The sequence below is a fragment of the Sparus aurata genome, chromosome 11 (assembly GCF_900880675.1).
Source record: "Sparus aurata chromosome 11, fSpaAur1.1, whole genome shotgun sequence".
Taxonomy (NCBI): Eukaryota; Metazoa; Chordata; class Actinopteri; order Spariformes; family Sparidae; genus Sparus; species Sparus aurata.
This window is the reverse complement of record NC_044197.1, coordinates 17004473-17024637: the sequence shown is the minus strand read 5'-3', so window position 1 is coordinate 17024637 and position 20165 is coordinate 17004473. Positions and strand designations below refer to the sequence as shown.

General features: G+C 40.4%; 2 protein-coding genes across 9 annotated transcripts; one reads left to right on the top strand and one right to left on the bottom strand.

The window, feature by feature from the left end:
* Positions 1 to 207: 207 nt before the first annotated feature.
* On the bottom strand, positions 208 to 4900 carry plaat1 (phospholipase A and acyltransferase 1). 4 transcript variants are annotated; one of them, XM_030434261.1, is made up of 6 exons: positions 4667 to 4899; positions 4197 to 4360; positions 3726 to 3775; positions 3122 to 3260; positions 1320 to 1588; positions 208 to 398 (listed from the first exon to the last, which is right to left on the bottom strand). In XM_030434261.1, exons 3-6 carry the CDS (start codon positions 3750 to 3752, stop codon positions 297 to 299), a joined length of 537 nt encoding a protein of 178 aa, XP_030290121.1. In that variant the 5' UTR covers positions 3753 to 3775; positions 4197 to 4360; positions 4667 to 4899; the 3' UTR covers positions 208 to 296. The 4 variants fall into 4 exon arrangements, with proteins under 4 accessions (XP_030290121.1, XP_030290120.1, XP_030290122.1 ...); XM_030434260.1 differs by lacking the exon at positions 4197 to 4360 and having other exon boundaries at positions 4667 to 4898; XM_030434262.1 differs by lacking the exons at positions 4197 to 4360; positions 4667 to 4899 and adding an exon at positions 3915 to 3982.
* A 1577-nt stretch (positions 4901 to 6477) lies between these two features.
* mfn1b (mitofusin 1b) lies at positions 6478 to 19807 on the top strand. 5 transcript variants are annotated; one of them, XM_030433568.1, is made up of 18 exons: positions 6478 to 6576; positions 7147 to 7304; positions 7450 to 7585; positions 8131 to 8293; positions 9675 to 9799; positions 9987 to 10095; positions 10917 to 11024; positions 11323 to 11476; positions 11901 to 11968; positions 14152 to 14273; positions 14562 to 14688; positions 15015 to 15119; positions 15339 to 15441; positions 16558 to 16784; positions 16888 to 17067; positions 17285 to 17481; positions 18128 to 18262; positions 18631 to 19807. In XM_030433568.1, exons 1-18 carry the CDS (start codon positions 6506 to 6508, stop codon positions 18698 to 18700), a joined length of 2358 nt encoding a protein of 785 aa, XP_030289428.1. In that variant the 5' UTR covers positions 6478 to 6505; the 3' UTR covers positions 18701 to 19807. The 5 variants fall into 5 exon arrangements, with proteins under 5 accessions (XP_030289428.1, XP_030289432.1, XP_030289431.1 ...); XM_030433571.1 differs by having other exon boundaries at positions 6519 to 6627; positions 18631 to 19501; XM_030433570.1 differs by having other exon boundaries at positions 6526 to 6685; positions 18631 to 19501.
* The last annotated feature ends 358 nt before the right edge of the window (positions 19808 to 20165 follow it).

The window sequence follows — 20165 nt, the reverse complement described above, 5'->3', positions numbered from 1 at the left end:
TATTTACAATATTAATGAGGTAATAATAAAACAAACTTAGGAATATTTATCTTTTCCATAACTGAATAAACAAGCTGTTCTTAGAGGAAAATAAGGGCCCCAGAACACTGTTTGACACTAACCAAGCATCGAAATGATTAATATTACTTTGTTTGTTTAGTATGTGATATTATTGTGAGGCTACTTAATAAACAAGAGACTCATTTGTATTTTTCATTAATACTTTATTTAATTTGTTTGAAATCGCAGCCGCATGAATGTTGGGAGACAACACCCTTCAGTGAAGAACACAGCTGTCAGAAAGGCCTGTTTCTGGATCGAGTGTTGATCAGTCCCAGGACAGAGAAGGCACTGGCTGCTGCCGTCACCAAACTGATGGCCCCAATGGCCCGTGTGGCCTGTGGAGACAAGGAGGATTCATTTTATTTCTTAAGGTAAAAATGGTCTTAAAATATGTACTTATTAATTGTTTTTTCATTATCTGGTCACCAGAAGTTGGTCAATGAAGGGAACGTGGGATCTCAGTACCATTTTGCATCTTGAAGGTGCACTATGTTAGAACTTTAGTTCAAAAAGTTCAAAAATGAAAAATATCAACAGGAAATTAAGAAATAAACAACTTCACCTCATGTCAGAAACATCTGTGCTGTGTGTTGCAGAGACATCTATTTAAGTTAGCATGCGAACTAGCTAGCTCCGAGCCATTTTGTACGTCAAGAAGTGACAGTCTGATACTAAAACACGGTCAACACTCCCCTGGTGCTCTGAGCTCCAAGTTTGGGCAGAGTCAGCTAACATGACCGCTAGCTGCACAGTCAAATGAGCTCACTAACTAACAGCAGCTACAGTCAGCAGCAATGTTTGGAGATGATTAGAGTATGAGGTGGCAAATTCTTACATATTGCACCTCAACAGTATTTTACAATACAACAGGTGATCACTTTCGGCCCGGGGCCCACTATTAAATCTCAATTCTGGTGCTTCTCATTTAAAGGGTTAGTACACTATTTTTCCATCAAAGCCCTGCAGAGGTCAGTCATGCTGACCTGAGAACAACAAAGAGAGAGCTGAAATCTACACATAGACACAGTCCAGAAAGTAACACAGGCCATCATAAAGTAAATGTTACATTTTAAGGTGAGATTCACTTTAATCTGCCACTGTGTCTCTGTTAAGTGTCTTTGTCTGTTCTCAAATTGTACTTCTAAAGTAATACGATGGTAGTTTGGGATTCATCGTTAACTGTGGTACGCTGAGTGATGGGTTAGTATTTTGCCCTGATGACACAAGAGACAAAAACAAAACAAACAGAGAGAGACCTGCTCGGACACCCCCTCCCCGTAGCGCAGGAGGGTAACAAAGTGCTCGCAGTTGCTCCCCAGCAGGTCATAGGACACCTCCTGGCCGATGAGGACTTGCGCTCGCTGGATGATTTCACAGATGGGCAGGGGCGTGTGGTTGTGGTCATACTTGTTGTTGACACGGTACGAGTCGCTTCCCACCACCTCCTTCAGCAGCTGCATGCGCACCACTGCCTTCCGGCTGAAGACGGACTTCACACTGGACATGGCGGCTGCCGCACTCTCATCTGGAGAAGAGGAGAGACTAAGTGTGATGAGAGTCACCAGATTCCCAGAAGCGTCTTGTATATAAAATAAAGCCAAGATGATATAGCAAATAAAGAATGTGATGAGCAGACAACTAACAGATCCCAAGGTCATTCTTGGATCCTTGCCACTTCAAAAGTTGTTTTTACAACAATCCAAATTGACAGAAAGGTCAAGAGTTCATTTATTATCCTCTGTCCTCTGCAGACATCTTTATCGTCATTTTATCAAAAATGGATCAGTGTCTTCTACCTGACATTCATTATTACCTAAATCTGAAATAGACTGAGGGCTTGAGGACGTTTCAGAGTTTGTAACATTCAAAAAAGGAAGACAGATGTTAGGCTGATGTTGAGCTTAAACTCAGCATAAAACTACTAAGTTATGTCTAAGAACGCTCAGGAGATTCAGACCAAGCCACATTGGTGGAATAAGTGTGTAGGTCCTTCATCAGTAAATGTACCAATACAACGATCTAAAAAGATTAGTCAAGTAAAGGTGCTTCATTCAAGACGCCTTTTTTCAAAATAAAATATTATTAACATCTTGCATTTGATAATAGAGATAGTAGAGATACAGACAGGAAACATAAGGTGAAAGGGACGTGACGACAAAGGCTCCCAACTGAAGCCTGAGTCAATGTACTTAGTTACTTTTCACCTCTGCCAAGCCATAACAATGTTTAAATGGGTGTTTTTCCTGTGATTTGAATATCTTTAAACAGGCTGCAGGGGGAAAGTGCTTCCAATCAGTGTACATCCAACTGCTGGTGTCTTAACTACCATACTTAAAGATCCCCTCCACATGTGTACAACAGCATCAGCCATGCTTAACTACATTAAAATGGCCTCAAAATGGCAGCTATTTGTTGCTCCTCATTAATGAAATACGGAGAATACATTTTAAGAATACATCTTCAAAATATTCTTAAAAACTTTAAACTAAAACTGAAATTGCAGTCAAATCATACTTGAATCACTTTAACCTTACGTTAAGTTCAGAAGCAAATATTTGTATTGCATTACAGACGGAACACATCATTTTTTTTTGTTTCCACATCAGTGTGCGTGTTTGCTGAACATTGGACCAGGATTAGCTTCCAAACTATTTGTGATGTCACAGATTATGCTCATAGGCCCGCCTCTTAAAATCAGGTTTTCAATGAACACAGAGAAAAGTTACACTTTAAGCAACGAATGTGAATCTCTGTGCATACATTGTTCTACATAGTGAAGCTCAAACATTCAACCGGGGGAACAAAAAGAAAGACACGCTTTTTGGGTGGAGGGCGACTTTAAGGTCAAATGTGACCTGTCAGGGGTATGAAAGTTAAAAACAGCTGGATGAGAGCAGCTAGTTTCTTATTTACTGAGTTTTGATTTGCAGACTCATGAATTGCACCATGTCCAGCCAAAGTGTGTCAAAACGAGCCCGTGTTGTCAGAGGTACCGCTTTGTTTTTAGTTTAACTTAGCTCTGCCGGTTACAACTCATCTCTTGGAGGCTCCTACTGACCGACAGGAGTCAAATTGATGATGTAACCGTCGCCCAGGTAGAGAGCCCAGTGCTGATAGGCCGGTCTGAAGATCTCAATGAGGTCACCAGGCTGGGGGTCAGCGTAGGGGTCAGGAAGGTCAGGGTCATTAGAGGCCATCTGCACACAAACGCACACAGATATGGTGGACAAAAGCACATTTCTCAGACATAAATTGCTTTCATGAAAGGCATGCCACACCTTGAATGTGCCTACTAGTTTTTGAATAAGACATTTGGTTCTGAGATAAGGACGTTTAGATGATGGCATGATTGTTATTAAAACTGCAGAATTATTTCCTACTGAACCATCTGATGCAATGTGACAAGCATTACAAACATGGATACATTTATAAAAATTCAATTCTTACTTTTCTATAAATCCTTTTGAAACCAGCTACAAATGATGGATTACTTACTAAATTATGGAAATGTAGCTTTAGTTTTGACTCTTGAAACGGCCTCTGTCTCACAGATATTCCACTTTTCAAAGGGGAGATCATTTTTCCATCATTAGATGTCCACGTTAGCCCGTCATAAACACACACACTGTTAAATCACACTAACAGCCGTCCTGCCAACTTACAGTAGAGTTTTGTTGTTGTTTATCCATCCCACATCATGCTTCCACAAATTCTAAAAAGAGAAGAAAACACAGATGGGAAAAACAAACAACAAAACTGATTTTGACCCACTGACAGATCACTGAATGTTTGTCTAAGGACCCCAAAATATACATATACATATATACATATTTACATTTTTCCTGACTCACTTTGTGGTAAGACATGAGTCAAAACTGAATCCCCAGAGAGAGAGAATGCTAGATGGGATGGTTCAATGTAAAGGGCACCCATAAATACACACACAGACAAAACACCAGCTCACACACACACAATACACACACAAGCTCTTGTGTCACCTGTGCTGCCACAATGGCATCGGCACAATGGGGAAGCTGACAGAAAAATAGTTTGTGCCCAGGTGGTTTCACATAGAAACGATCGGCCCCCGCAACGTGAACTCTTATCACTTTTAAAAAACATCTTTGGCTCACCTCAGATAAATGATTCAAAAGGTTAAAATGTCAAGGTTCTTGCGTTAATTCCACAGAGACAAGAGTTTAGTTTGGATCCCACATGTATGGGATGAAATCTATATCTGCCCGGGAGAGCAATGAGTATATCCATCTCATCACTAATGTATGACACTGAAGCCACGCTGAAAAAAGAAAGCCACATATTATTTTACCAATCCAAAGCTCCATCAGCACCATAACATAAAAACCTACTCTACTTTACTTATATTATGTAAGTATTTTGTAGAAAAGCTCTATAAACATCTTTTGTTACTGTGAATATAAAACATTCCCTTGGAATACCACATAAAACTTCAACATGAGGTGTCATAAACACCTCTAGAGTCTCTCACTGTAGCATTAGCAACGTGATTTTATTGAAGAAGTGAGTAGACTTCATGTCAGAGGCTCAGCCAGTCAACACAAATGCGTACGATAGAAATACTTACTCAAACACCAGCAGCTTTTTCTTCCTCACCATTTTAATTCTCCATCATAAATCCGCACATAACCATTAAAAATGAAAATCCAGCAAGAATCGAGAAACAGAAGGAGATCGATTCCGAGTTTTTCTGAGATGACAAAAGGTTGCCAAGTATCCCAAACCAGACGCTGGAGGTCCCGGTGGAGGTATTTCAGTGTCCGCTGCTCTGACTGATGATGACAGTTTGCCAGAGTTGCTAAGGTCACACACACACACACACACACACACACACACACACACACACACACACACACATGCACACGCACACACTCACACACACACACACACACACACACACACACACAGAGGCGTTTCCTCTCTGGTATTGTCCCATTCACAGGCTGCTATTCTGAGTAAGAGTTATTGTGGGGCTTGTAAAAGGCAGCACATACATGACTGATTTCATTTGAGTGGTGTGTGTGATCTCTGTGCTTGGAGAGGCGACTTTGGCATAGCAGCTCATGTTCATTTATTAATTAATACAGCCTGTAATGTGTCAACATTGAATGTATGAAAACAATGTTCTTTTAATGACAGCTAGAGAAAGTACATTTCTCTCATCAAGCTTGATGTAAAATGTCTAAAGTAACTGTCCATGACAGTGCATGAGTAAATGTACTTAGTCACATCCATTGATATAGTAGATAATATAAGAGTATATTTATCTGTTATGTTTACAATGCAGTAAATCTGTGCTGTGTATGATTACATATGCCCTTGGTGTTATAAACTAGACCGGACTGTCAGCTTCATTAAAGGAGATCTCAGGGGTTGGATGCATTCTTTGAACAATGATTGGCTGCTGCCAGCCACCCTTACGTCACGTGTCTCCGCCCCCACTTCGTAAAGGGCAGTTGGAAGCAGCACCGTCAAGCTGACGTCAGGGAATCTGAAAAGAGCAGGAAGTACAATAATTTCAGTTTCAAAATCAAATAACAAAGAGGTTATTGTATAAAAAAAACCAAAAAGTTAAAAAAATTAAGAATTGAAAGTACAGTGTGCCAGAGGGACACTCCAAGCTGTAGCTTCAGCCTGACACTTTTTTGGTCTTTTGAAAATCTTCATGCTTATGTATTATTTTCTACTGTACTGCTTTGTTGGTAGAAAATGGCTTTTTTAAATGTTAGTTATTTTCTTGATTCCAAAGTTTTTGCATAATTATTTATAAACTAAATATAAAGGCTTGTAGTAACTTAAGTTAACATTCAAATTGTAAAACAAATTCGCTATATTCCATTCATTCTTTGTACGTGCATCCTATTTAGATCCAGAAGGGGAAAAAACTGCTGCGTTTTATTTTTCTCAACAATTAGAGGACTAATGGATATAAAGTTAGTGAAATCTAACTACAGGTGACTATAATTACATTTCCATCAAGCAAAAAATTAGTTGCTGTCAAAAAAATGGTTGCTACTCAAAATTAGTTACGGATAGGGATATTTGGATATGGGTGCATATATGCGTGTAGATGGAAATGCAATAAAAATCAATTGAATGTCTTTTACAATATTTTTGGGGATCAAAAAATATTCACAAAATGCAAAATAAAGTTTCAGATGTGTCAGAGAATAAACAATCAATAGAATCAATGACATGTCCTTATATCCCTCAGTGGTACCTTACAAATTATAGATACAAGGTCAAAGCAAAACTGCAAGCGAGGGTGAATCAGTTGAGTTTTACAGCTAACCACCACAGCTATTTAAAGCATATGCAAATCAGCAGAAACTATAACAAAATCTCATCCTGCCACATTCAAATCCTCAACGTGTACGCAGCACCTCGATCGGACCTTTATTTTGAAATGTGTCCCGGAAGCCCCTTGGCTGGTGCTGCTAACGTGACAGCGGTGCCATTACGGGATACAAACAGAAGGTTAGCCAGGCTGACAGCAAGTAATCTTTCAGCGAGGGAAGGGATTTGAGGGTAGCGATCAATATTGTTTATGTTATGAGAAAAGGACACTGTCTGTCCAACGACTGCGGTGAGCAAATACCCTGCTAGTGAGCTGCGCTGATGCTAATTTGACGCCGCTAGTAACGTTAGCTAACATAGCTCAGGTAATTTGTTAGCTTGTTTGGCAGCCGCATGTGTCCGCTCGTTTAACATAAATTTGATAAACATTGATAATAAGTAGTCGGGGACAGGTAAACACATGTATACACCGTTATCTGTACAGACACAGTGCGTCACTCTCATGTGTCATGTTGTGTAGTAGACTTAATGAAGTTGCACGGTGTCGCCGCTAACTTGTGTCTTCACTTGCAGTTCGATGACTGAATGTTAGCTAACGTGTTTCATCAGTTGATTGAGTTAACCTAGCCTGCCCGACAATAAGAACAGTGTACGATAAAAACAAGTGAGCTCGCTTGATCCAAACAGTACGATTTATGAACAACTGTCTAATGTTTGTGTTTGCCCTTTTTGACCCCTCTCCGTGTTTAGATTGAACACCATGGCTGCTGCCCCTCCACTCACACGGTCGGATTCGGCTCGGGGGGAGTTCTCCCCTCTCAAGCACTTTGTTGTGGCCAAGAAGACCATAAGCGATGTGTTCGAACAGCTCCTGAACTATGTGAAAGAGACCTCAGACTTTGTAGAAGGTGAGGTGTTTTGGGTTGGATCTGTTCACCAACTGGCAATCACCTCTAGTGAGGCAATCGCTCCTTTTCACATGAGCAGCTTGTGTGTTTACTGTCTGTCAGTCATCTCTCTCTGGCTCATGATGTCTGTGTTGTTTTGGGACAGAAACCTGTGGGAATAAAGCATTGGAGAACATCGCCAGCCAGGATCAAAAGCTGGAGATTCAGTCGTATGCTGATAAACTCGCTGTCATTAAGGAGGTGCTGGCACGCAGACACATGAAAGTGGCCTTTTTTGGCAGGTAAATACATTCATAAATCACCAGAAATCCACATCATCCTCTAAAGAACATCGTTATCAACACTTTGCTGAAATAATTGCCCTGATGTGTGATTTAAATGAGTCCTTCCCCTTATTGCACATGTGGCAGCTTTGCTTTCTCTTTTGTTTTCTTTCATCAGCTTGACCTGTGTCATTGAAGTGACGTTGTTCAGTCAACCCAGTCATCCTGTGTAAATGATTTCAAACTAGTTGAACCAGGCTGTGCTCTACGTCGATGCTTATTATAGGCTTCAAATCCAAAATGCAATAGAAGGACGTGTGAGAGAAAACAGCTCGATTCAGCAGCGAGCTAGAGTTTCACATAAGTCTCTTGAACCTATCGCGCTGATAACGTTTCCTGTTGCAGGCAACTAGGAAATTACTCAGTTTGACCTCACGTGCAAGCGCATATTTGTGGTGCATCATCTTAGGACTTTGCATGTGTTCGTTTTTAGAATGATTTGAATTATGAGCAAATGATTTGGTTCCACATTCAGCCAATGTCTGTTTTTTATCCGGTTTTAGGACCAGTAATGGTAAAAGCACAGTGGTTAACGCCATGTTGAGGGACCGTGTGCTGCCCAGCGGGATTGGCCACACAACTAACTGCTTCCTGAGTGTGGAGGGCACTGATGAGGACAAGGCCTACCTCAAGACGGAGGGCTCTGATGAGGAGAAGAGCATCAAGGTGAATTTTATTTTATTAAAAATTGTCATGGAAGGTTTGGTTCACACTGTTTGTTTTTTGTATGAGCACTGGCCTGTCTTCCAGTCATATACTTACATGTTTGGATGTCTGGGGTCTGCTCTGAGCAGCTTGTCTGCAACTGTTGAAGAATACTTTGTACTTCTTCTAGAGTAAAGGAGGAGAAGGTTTAACAAACACACACCAGAATTTGCCAGTATTCACTAATCAGACCATCTGTTGCCTTTTTAATCAGTTGTCACTCAATACACTGATAATGACTGTTCTGAAATCTAGGACGTCAAGTTGCATTTTCTCACATTTCTCTGTTTGCTTGTGTTGGACCGAGTGCAGTCAGAATGCCAGAATTATGAGAGCTTTTGTTGTTGTGGAAGTGTTGTTTTACTCCAATGGGTCACTCTGTTGAGGGTACAAGCTGATAAGGTTTATGCCTCACCCTAATAACCGAGCTTGTATCTTTATACTGATTTTTCAACAAGTTGCATTTATTGTTCCGTCAGAAGTAGTTTATTTTTCAAAATCGTTAATATCCATTTCAAGTTTGTAATAGTGTTAGGTCAACGGTAAAAGAAGGAGAGAGAGCTTTGTGTGTCCTTTGGGCTGTGAGTTTGTGTTAATTTTCCGGACCTAAATCGCGTAAATGCCACCTGAACCCGCGGCCATGTTAACAGACTCAGGTATGCAGGATATGAGCAGTGGTGTCAGGTGTCCGAACTGAAAGGCTGATGTGAGAGACTTCACTCTCTCTTAACTTTAACAGACTGAACTGGATGAAGCTGGTCTTGTGCTTTTCTATTGTCCTGTCTGTTGTTTCCAGTTTGGAAAATTCATGTGTTTTATGTAATCTCCTTGTTAAGCACTTTGGTCAGTGTTTGTTGTTTTAAAATGTGTTTGAATTGACTGTCCAGGGTGTCACATGTACATGTGGGTTCTCTTGTTGAAAAAACTTTAATAGCTGTTAACAAGGTTCATTTTAGCTGATAGTAAATGAATCCTGCTAGTGTAATACATTTCTAACTGAAAATACCTAATAACGTACCATCGTTAAAGATTATTACCTTATTGGTTGATGCTGTAAGCTATGCTTTTCAGTCCTGAAGCTGTCCTTTCAGCGTAGTAAAAACTAACAGAACAAATATTTTGACAGAATTTTAAAAAGTGATAAAATATTTTCCCCTGGGCTTAATCACACACAAACTGAGGATTTAAGAAAAGTCATGTTTTTTACTATTAAAGTAAGGTATTATAATAAGGTATTTACTTTTTTGTAAATTCATAAAGTCAACAGGACGATAACTCTAATAACGGAGACAAGTTATTACGTGTACAACATAACGTCAGTCTGTTTATGTGTCTTCTGCAGACTGTAAACCAGCTGGCTCACGCTCTCCACATGGATGAGAGTCTGGACGCCGGCTGTCTCGTCCGTGTGTTTTGGCCAAAGACCAAGTGCGCTCTGCTGCGAGACGACCTGGTGCTTGTAGACAGGTAACAGGATCCTCTAAGCACATGTAAACATTCTGGACAAGTTTGCAAATATCAATTTAGCCGTTTCTGGTGGGATTAACACAGATAAAGCTAGTGATTTCCAAAGAATCAGCTCAAATGGACACTTTCTTAATATGTTTTGTAGTTGACATGTATTTGACCTCTTGACCTCTCTACCCCGCTGTAGCCCAGGAACAGACGTCACATCTCAACTGGACAGCTGGATTGACAAGTTTTGTCTGGATGCCGACGTCTTTGTGCTGGTGGCCAACTCTGAATCCACACTGATGAACACAGTAATGCCTCTGATCCACGTGAAGCTCACGTCAGGCCAATATCCTGTGAAATCTAACTTGTAAAAAAGCTTTGCGTCACTTACTGATATTGTCTAAACTAGTAATAATACACCACAACAGCAAACAACGTAAGTTTTCTGTTGTGTCAGCCACTTAAGTGTACTCAAAGGGTCAGTGTTGTTGTTTTCTCTGCAGAACTGATTACAGAGTGGAGGATGTGGCTGCCTGTGTTTGTATCCAGCCACAGGGGCCCCACTCTTGTTTCTCTCAGCTCAGGCATTCATGCAATGTGAAGCTGGACACAGTCAATCACAGAGCTCCTTAACCCGGCAGCAGCTCTTAAAGGGAAAGCAAACACAACTTCCCCTCTCTGTAATTTTCAATGGAAATGAATCCAGGCTTTATGTAAATATTGTAAGATTATCAAGTAGGAAAAATGTTGGCTGCCAAGTCTGGTTATGCAAACCCTGAACATTTGTATCCATGTTACAGCACAGACTCTGCTGTCTTGCTGAAAATGAAGTGGACAAAAACAAAAAATAAAGTCTGTGTTCATGGATAGAGCCAGACATGGGATGTACAGTAGAAACATTTAGTGTAGGCACTGAATATGAATCAACAAGAAGTTAAAATTCCTTTGATTTGTGTTGTGTAAAACCAACATTTAAAATAACGTGGGTTTTTTTAGGTTTCTAGACAACAAGTCTTTTTTTAGTTATTTTAGTGACAAAGAGAAAACATTAAATGTATATTTTGTTTATTTCACAAGATTTGAGAGAACTTAAACGTCACTCGATCTCTCTTCACCCATCATCATCTAGGAAAAGCACTTCTTCCACAAAGTGAACGAACGTCTGTCAAAGCCCAACATCTTCATCCTCAACAACCGTTGGGACGCCTCAGCAAACGAACCAGAATACATGGAGGACGTGAGTAAACTTTCTCAAAATTATAATTGCTTCTGATCTCATAACCTTTCACAGATTTTTGCAGAATTGTTTGAATTGTTGTTCATTGGAGACCTTGACACAAAAAGACACTGGGATGGAGACGAAAGAAAAAAAACACAATTTTTTAACACACGATGATGATGTTTGCAATTAAGATGGTATATTTTAGAACTTATTATAGCCTTGTATCTGTATTATACATATTTTTCACTATGATTTTGTCGATATAAAATCACAAAAAGCAGCGCATCATATAATGTGACCCGTCTTCCTCCAGGTGAGAAAGCAGCACACAGACCGCTGTGTGAACTTCCTGGTAGAGGAGCTGAAGGTCGTGGACCGCGATCAGGCACCTAACCGCATTTTCTTTGTGTCCGCCAAAGAGGTGCTAAACTCCCGCATGCAGCGTGCACAGGGCATGCCTGAAACAGGTGAGGCTTCACATTACTGCCGATAATGTTGTATTCATGGAGGATCGAGAAACAATTTCAACTCGTTTTAATCATCCACAACCAGAGTATATGCTGTTTTACAAACCATATTGTAATCAACTTGAAACTTGAATGTTTACATGAAATATTGCATACAGGGAATGAACTATGACATCCACTTTTACAGTTTTTCTTTTGATAAACACATTTAGGGTCATTGTTAAAACTTAAGTGCACTCATGTTGTATATTAATGATAAAGAAAAGTGATTACACTAGTAAATAATAATAATAATAATAATAATAATAATAATAATAATAATAATAATAAAAAAAAATACATGCTTTTATAAAGGTGTCTGTGCTGATGCAAGTCAATAAATAACTTTTCATTTTACTCACATTGTGATGATTTCATCCAACAGGTGGAGCTCTGGCTGAGGGCTTCCAGGAGAGACTGAAGGAGTTCCAGTGCTTTGAGAGGAGGTTTGAGGTCGGTTTGTGTGCGTGTGTCAGAGTACTCTCCATATCTTCAGATATTTTTATCCCCACTTCTCAAAACAAAATCTATCTTGTGACTGAAACCAGAGAAAAAACATTTTCAAAAGAATTAAGCCGTTTTCATGTATTTTGGCGCACATGTGATTAGACTGATATATTTGACATCAAAATACATCTCAACAGTCATATTGTAACCCTGAGTTGAAATCAGTGTCGAGTCAAATCAAGGTGAAAATTACAGGAGGCTGATAAAGCTGATAAACACTGCCGCGGTTGGAAGAGCTAAGCAAAGCTTGTTGACGTTATCTGGCTGGCTCTGGTTACAACAGGAGAGAGAATCACTGTTGTGGGCAGGGTTCCTCCACAACATGGAAAAGAATTTGCGATTGAAAATGTGAAGGAACCCTGTATGAGAAGTGAGGAAATCGTTTTCAGTTATCATTTTTCAGAAATACAGACAGGCGGCTTTGTCAGGCTGTGAACCAAAGCTAACTTTATTGTTCCAGCTTTTGACAAATACTACTCTGAGAAATTAACTTGCCTGCGTGTGTATGCATGTTTGTGAAAGAGTTCGTTTGAGATTATTGCATGGTAAAAGAAACCGAATAAAACGAGAAGCAACCAAGTCCTTCTCCTAATAGTAACGGTTAACATGAGCAGTTGTCTAGTCAAGCCTGACTTAGTGAACGGGTTTCGCCACCAACCATGCACGTGAAGCTGGCGCCCCTCAGGGCCTTCTAGACCAATCACTGTGCCTTTCCCATCAACCTGCGTCTTCATTGCTGAAGTCTAGATTCACTTAGGCGAGGGCATCCATTTGTTTTCATTCTACGTTTGGTTTGGTTTTGTCCTAAAAATTGTGATTGTTGAGTTTTCTATGTTTTTGTGTGTTTTGTTGCATCTTGTTAACCAGCAGGAAGTGAATTGTGTTCATCCTGGGAGGAAATTATTATTTGAATCCTCAAGATTTCCCTCCTGGTTGATTTTGCAACAGCCGTGATTATCATGGTAACAGCAGGTGTGGGTTAATATTACACATTCCATAGTTCTTAGAGCAGTGAACAGTCAATAAGCAGCTACTTTATCAGACATACAACAAAAGAGCAGCAAGTGTATCTGTTAGTAGTGCAAGTAAAACCAACTAATTTTAACCAGTCATAATTTGACTTTTCCATCCTGTCATTAGCAACTTGATTTCAGGCTGCATACAGCTTAATTACTTTTCCCCATTACAGCAGGACACAATAAAGTAGGTTAACTTCCTGAAGTTGAAGGTGTGAAGTCGGTCCCAGCTTGTTCCTTAACTGCCTTTGAAACATCAAAACTTTTTTGCTGACAAGAAACGCAAGTGACCACAGTAATTTTGGAGATACATTTTTGATGTAAAATTGTGGTAAGTGATATCATGTTTCCTGCTGCTGCTTCACAGTAAAAGCCACCACAGATTTCCCCAGTTGAAGGCTTTTGAGGTGAAGAAGCAGCAGTAGCAGTGGGGAAGGTTCAGTTTGCGTTAGCAGTAACTTAACACACCTCCTATACGCTGTCACGAGAGGGATCTGCAGTTGGAGGGTCACGTTAACGATGCGATAAAATGATGCTGATTACTTGCGTGCATTCTTAGAAGACAGTGGGAATGGTGGACCCCACCACTAACATTAAAAATTATTGTGTTGAGAGAAGATAAATGAATGTGAATATTTTGAATAAACTAATAATAGTGGAGTAGTCATGAGTTTGTCTCAGAAGCCACGACGGCACTGTTTAAACTCAAAGAAGAACGGCATCTATCGGATAAAAACGTTAAGTCATCGAAAACGCGACAATATAATTTATCCCAAAATGACACACAATTTCTTCTTTTACATGTTACAGCATATTTTTTCTTTCTTCTCTGCATACTTGATTGTGCAAACTTGATATGTTTTTATAATTTTGCTGAGGCTTCACCAACACGTTACTGTGACTTCCCAATATATGCGGGCTGTGGGACACAAGATGCACACTCTGCTGCTGTCATTCTCACACCTGTGTTTCCATTTCTTTCCTTCTCCTAAGTTAAAGTAGCAGGTGTGTATCTTGTCCTCTGTTCGTCCCTGGTAGCGTGCGAATTCACGCACCCTATCCAGCAGCAGCCCCTGTAGCTGTCACAGTAACTTGTGTGTTATGGCCTCGCAGGAGTGTATCTCGCAGTCAGCAGTGAAAACAAAGTTTGAGCAGCACACTATCAGGGCCAAGCAGATCACAGAAAAAGTCAAGAGCATCATGGACGCCATCAACATCGAGGCGGCAGAGAAGAGGTGAGTATCTCGCTCCATACTTTTTGTTCCTCAGACTACTCTGTTAACTGTATTGATAGAGGTTAAAGTTTGATATTGTCAGAGTGATGTCTTCTCCTTTTGTCGACGCCATGAAGGGCTTATCGAGGTAATATATGAAACCTCTGTGAAAGGGACATGAATGGCACTTTGTGTAATAATGGAAGGATAAATGATATTAGTGGATTTCTAAGTTCTCCTTTCCATAGTGTTGCACTTTTTGCATCTATACTTTGCATTAGTGACTTTATTTCCTGTTGGCGGCTTCAGAGTGGCGGCCCTGGAGGACAGAGAGTATCAGATGGACCGGCTGGAGTTTGTCAAGAATCAGCTCAACTTGCTGATTGATGATATCAAGAAAAAGATCAAGTCCATCAGTGAGGATGTGGCGTCAAAGGTAATGTAGTTGACAACAGGTGGAAGGACTATTTCATGTCCTGTTAAAGATCTCCTTTGGATAGAATGCAACCAGCTCAGATTAGGCATTTTCCTTTAATTTAAACTACTAATCAGTTTCCTCTGTTTTTTGTTAATAGACAAATCAGTTAATCAGTTTTTTGTCTGAGCTTGATTATTAAAGAACTTCAGCTTAATGTCTACCATATAAATACCTCTGACACTATAGCTGGGTGCAGTGGACGCTATCTAATGAGACAGACATCCTGCCTACTCCTGTCTTGCTGTACTGTAGCTGACTGAAAACTCTGGTTGTGTTTTGTCCAGGTATCCAGCGCCATGGAAGAGGAGATCTGCCGCCTCCACGTCATCGTCGATGAGTTCCACTCTGACTTCCACCCCTCACACCACGTCCTCAAGATCTACAAATCTGTAAGTTGAGGCACAGATGATTTCCTCATTATCAAAACTTTCCAGGGCAAAACCTTCGAGGGCAACAATCTGAGGTGCTTTGGTGATTACCAAACAGTCTTGCCAGCTTAATGCTCTTAAACTAGAAGCCAGAGTGACACATCTGGTCCCTCTGTTTTTTTCATTGCTTTCTGTATGACCTCTGACTCCTGTTGTTGTTGTTGTTGTTGTTGTTGTCAGGAGCTGCTGTCTCACGTGGAGGAGGGGATGGGCAAGAACCTGGCCTACCGCTGCTCTGATGCTGTCTTCGCTTCTGTACAGTCTTCTCAGAAATACATGATAGGTAATGTATAAAACATTAGTAGATCGCCTTAGCACTGAATTGAGTCGTTGCTTCAAGGGTTGTCAAAAGATTTGGTATTCTAGGGTAGCGCGCTGCAGTACTTTTAGAACTTGCAGTTTATTATTAACCTCTGATTGATCAAAGTCACAGACATAGTAAGGGATTAGAGTTTTCTCTTGGTCACAACCAGGTCATTTCTGATATTTTGTCATCTTAAGTAAACCATCTGAATATAGCATAAATTTTATCTTTAGAATAAAACAAGTTTTGCTGCAGGCACTCTAGAAATAATAAGCTACTTTCATAGGTTACCGCAAATTAAGTGAGATCTGGTTTCGAAAATGGTGCATTTAAGATAATGAATTTGAAGGCTGTCACACCTTGTACGAGAAAACACCTTTTTGCTAGAATTGACATGAAATAGGTCTCAAATTGCATTTATAAGGCTCTTAAAAGGGGCTTAAAAGCTAAAATTAGTGGTTGTTAGAAATGATAACTTCCTTACAACCATTACATGCTCTAAAGGCTAAGAAAGAGATCCTGTTTTCATAGAAAATGACCTCAGCTCACATTTTCAGTCCTCAAAATTGTTTTGCTCATTTAGAGAGCGTCGCTAAACTTAGTCAAGTCCTATTGTGCACTCTGGCAACGGTCTGCACCACCCAGCGTCCTGCTATATTTAGCCTCCTCACTGAATGCCATCATCCCGTGCCCCATTATGCTACAAATACGTCACTGGTCTTGCAAGCTGAGCTCAGTGACAACGATGTTGCAAAGGTGTTAATGTGCCCTTAGGTGCTGTTATGAAATGTTGGTGTTTCGAAAAGCAGGAATATTCAAATTGAATTACCTTTTTCTTTCCAAACCACAATGATAATGTGGTGATTTTTTATCTGTGCTCTTATGACATTTTCTGCTCTCTAGTGCCCAAAAAATATTAACAGCTGTTAAATACATATAAAGTAAAGGTGCTCATTTTGACGAATAGTCCCTTAAAGTGTTCAGCAATAATGCTTACAATACAAACTTGGCTACAGATGATCCCATGACTTCTGTTGACTGTTGTCTATCCCTCTTGTAATTCTCTCACTCCATGTTTTTTTTCTCCCTCTCCAGAGAGTATGCTCCCTCTGCTTCCCTCCACGGTCCAGAGCCAAGTCCACATGCTGGTGCCCAGCAGGAAGTTTGACCTGAGTTACGACCTGAACTGTGCCACACTTTGCAACGACTTCCAGGAGAACATTGAGTTTCAATTTTCTTTGGGCTGGACGTCGTTAGTCCACCGCTTCCTGGGATCTGTTAATGCACAGAGAGCGCTCAAACTGGTGGACCAGAACTTCCAGGTACAATATCATCCTTAATGTCCATAAGTATGCTAATAATGTTCATATGAACACAATATATTCAAGTAGGTCAGTTTTTGAATACTCTTCTGTTTTCACTCAGGCCTCTCGACCGGCGTTGCCCCTCACCCGTACACCATCCTCTGGACCCCCCTCCACGATAGCCCCGCCCAACAACGAGACAGCTCTCATGACCCAGGAGGACCTGATGGTAGCCATGGCAACCAACGTGGCATCGCTCACCTCCCGCACTTCAATGGGTGTTGTCATCGTTGGAGGAGTGGTATGTTGTTTTCCAAAATTGTTCTCTTGCTCTTTTGCAAAATATAATTTTTTTCTTAGGGATGAGTTTCCCTCATTTCGGTGCCCCTTCTGCTTCAAATTCCAAACACAAAGAATGCAGAACATGCCACTGCAGACTGTCCCTGTTAATGAATTATTTCTCTCTCAGGCTGGTCAGGGTGCTTACCCAGCTTCTATTTATGCATTTATTTTTTAAGGTGTACCGAGCAGTTGGCTGGAGGTTGATCGCCCTCTCAGCCTCACTGTACGGCCTGCTGTACCTGTATGAGAGACTCACCTGGACCACAAAGGCAAAGGAGCGGAGTCTGAAGCGGCAGTTTGTGGACTACGCGACAGAGAAGCTGCAGCTTATCATCAGCTTTACGAGTGCAAACTGCAGCCACCAGGTCCAACAGTAAGTTTGCTACTGATACGGTAGAATTTCTGTTATTCAATAGTAGGACAAACTAGACACTACATAATAATTTAATATGATGTATAACAGAGAAAAGCAGGAAATCTCCATATTTGAGAGCAGTGTTTTCTGCCGTTATGGAATGAAAATGACTGCAATTTTTAAAATAGGTAATTTTCTGCCATTCAAATGCAGTTGTTCTTTGTATTCCTTTTTTCAGTTTTATTGTTGTTTACCATGAAATACAGATAAAAAGTATACAATGTGAAATTGCTAGATTCATCATGGATTGAATATCAGAAATGGATCCCTTCCAGCGTATTACAGGGTGGATTATTCCTTTAACAAGCAGCACATTCAATCTAAGCTTGTTTTGCCGACATCAAAATCTTCATCACTATTTCCTCAATTGCTGTCAGAGGTATTTAACCTACTGACAAAGACTCCTCGTAATGTTTCTTACTCACACACACACACACACACACACACACACACACACACACACACACACACACACACACACACACACACACACACACACACACACACACAGCACCCTGCACCCTGCCCTGCCCCACCCTGCCTTCCTCTCTGTAACAGGGCTAAATAAATAAGCACTGAGACGCTGTGCCCTCTGTGTTGCCAGGGAGATGGCGACGACCTTTGCTCGGCTCTGTCAGCAGGTGGACCAGACGCAGAAAGAGCTGGAGGCTGAAATCCGCCAACTGACAGCCAAGATAGATCAGCTGGAGACTGTCCAGAGCGAATCCAAGAGCCTGCGGTCAGTACGCCGTCTTCTCTCTTTGGGGGAATCATGATGGGTAGAGATGTGGGGTAGATGAATGTTTTGGAATTTAGGGAAAATAATTCTCCTAGATGATATGAATGATACTACAGAAACAGCAGAAATGCCAATCCTTGTTATTTTTCTGTTTGTTGTTGCTGAAAGATTTATAACTTTACATGTTTGCCAAAAAAAAAATGACTCATCTGTTCTGGTCATTGTATCCATTTGACTGCCCTTTCTAAAGAATTTAGATGTTGGAGAACATCTCTGAAAATGTGATGTAACAAATAAATTAGATTCCAAGAAGTATTTTGGATGAAGTCGGCCCAAATCTGACTCAAATCTGTTCGTTTCCTCCGCAGACATAAAGCGACAGCGCTGGAGAAACAGTTGGAGGCTTTCACAAACCAGTACCTGCAGCATCAGCAGTGAGCTGCTTCACACAGTTTGGTTCTTGTAGAGCCAGTCATTCCTCAGCCAGGGGCCGCCTCACAGCGCCCGATCCCCTTCACCTGAACTACTGCACAGTTTTTGTGTGGACAAGTCGAGCTGCAAAGATACAGGGATCTGGTCTATAAGCCGATAATAAATCGATAGATATTTTGATAATCAATGAAATGTTTGTCAATTATCGGGCAAGAATACCAAACTCCTGCGACCTCGCACATAGAAAGATTTGGTTCTTTTGTGTCATTTGTAAAAAAAAAAAAAAAATTAGGAAAGTTATTTTGTCACACCCAATAGTCTGTTTGACATTTTTTGGCTTAACTTTTTGACATTCTGTAGATTGATCGGTTTCTTAAAGAAAAACAAGATAATCAGTAATTGATAATGACAAAAAAAAACAACCCGTAGTTTCGCTCTTAGTGGACAGTGGAGCATGAAGGCCCAGACAGTATTTCTCCCTCTTCTTCTTCTCCTCCTCCTCAGTCCTCAGGTGCTTTCAGGTGCCTGAGACACTACAGTCAAACTGTAAAACAAAACTGCCTGTATGACAAACAAAAACAGACTCATGATGTGCAGAGATGCTCCGTAGGGTGGCGATCTAATCTAGGTCGGGTGCTATGTTCTGACACTAACTTGACACTAACTGTGAATATGCCTTTTTTTGACTAACTTTTGTGGAGCAAATGAAGTTTTATGTGTATGTAACTGTCCAGGCACTTGATCTGCTGTATGTTAGCACCAAAACATGGATATATTTAATAATAAAAGATCTGTTTTTCTGAATTATAAGGACCTTATTAGCGTTAATTCACTGGGAGGAATTACTGAGTAGAAAGGGAAAGCATGTCTTTAAATCAATGTAGCTTCATGTTCTATTTTCTACAAATCCTGCAACTGTATAGAGTAAAGGCTTTGGAAATCCTCATATATTTTATAATATCCTGTTTTATTTATACCCGTTAGACTTGTAATGACAATTACACTAGTCTACACTTGTAAAAAAAAAAAAAAAAAAAACTTTTTTTTTTTTCTTGAATGTGAAATGCCTCCAATTTTCCCAATTGTATTAAATCTGCCACAATTTAAAACTGACTCTTTGTGTTACCGAGTGTCACCAGTAAGTTCAGTTTGTCGTTTACACACTTTTAAGGATATGTTTCCTGATTTATGAAAATTCGGTCATTATCTGGTCATCCTTGTGTCGATGGAAAGGTGGGTGAAGTTTTGTAGTCCACAAACCATTTCAGGAGCTTCACAGCAAAACAGTGTTGCAGCACTCCCCTCAACAACTGAAGAAGATGGAGACAACAAAAAAAATAACCATGTCTTCATACAGCTCGCCAAGCGTAAGCATAGGTAACCTGAGATACCAAATTGATTAGAAAATATTTATTTATTTATTACCCAAACGCTTCACTGTTTAACTAAAAGTAACGGAAGTGGGTGCTTC

What these genes read in the sequence shown, in the direction of transcription:
- plaat1 (XM_030434261.1), bottom strand. Translation starts at nt 3,752, where the DNA reads ATGGATAAACAACAACAAAACTCTACT. An exon ending in AACAACAACAAAACTCTACT is followed by an intron (nt 3,261 to 3,725) that starts GTAAGTTGGCAG and finishes GTTTGTGTGCAG; the next exon opens with ATGGCCTCTAATGACCCTGA. An exon ending in CATCAATTTGACTCCTGTCG is followed by an intron (nt 1,589 to 3,121) that starts GTCAGTAGGAGC and finishes CCTCTTCTCCAG; the next exon opens with ATGAGAGTGCGGCAGCCGCC.
- mfn1b (XM_030433568.1), top strand. Translation starts at nt 6,506, where the DNA reads ATGTGTCCCGGAAGCCCCTTGGCTGGTGCTGCTAACGTGACAGCGGTG. An exon ending in GTGAGGATGTGGCGTCAAAG is followed by an intron (nt 14,689 to 15,014) that starts GTAATGTAGTTG and finishes TGTTTTGTCCAG; the next exon opens with GTATCCAGCGCCATGGAAGA. An exon ending in TGCAGCCACCAGGTCCAACA is followed by an intron (nt 17,482 to 18,127) that starts GTAAGTTTGCTA and finishes CTGTGTTGCCAG; the next exon opens with GGAGATGGCGACGACCTTTG.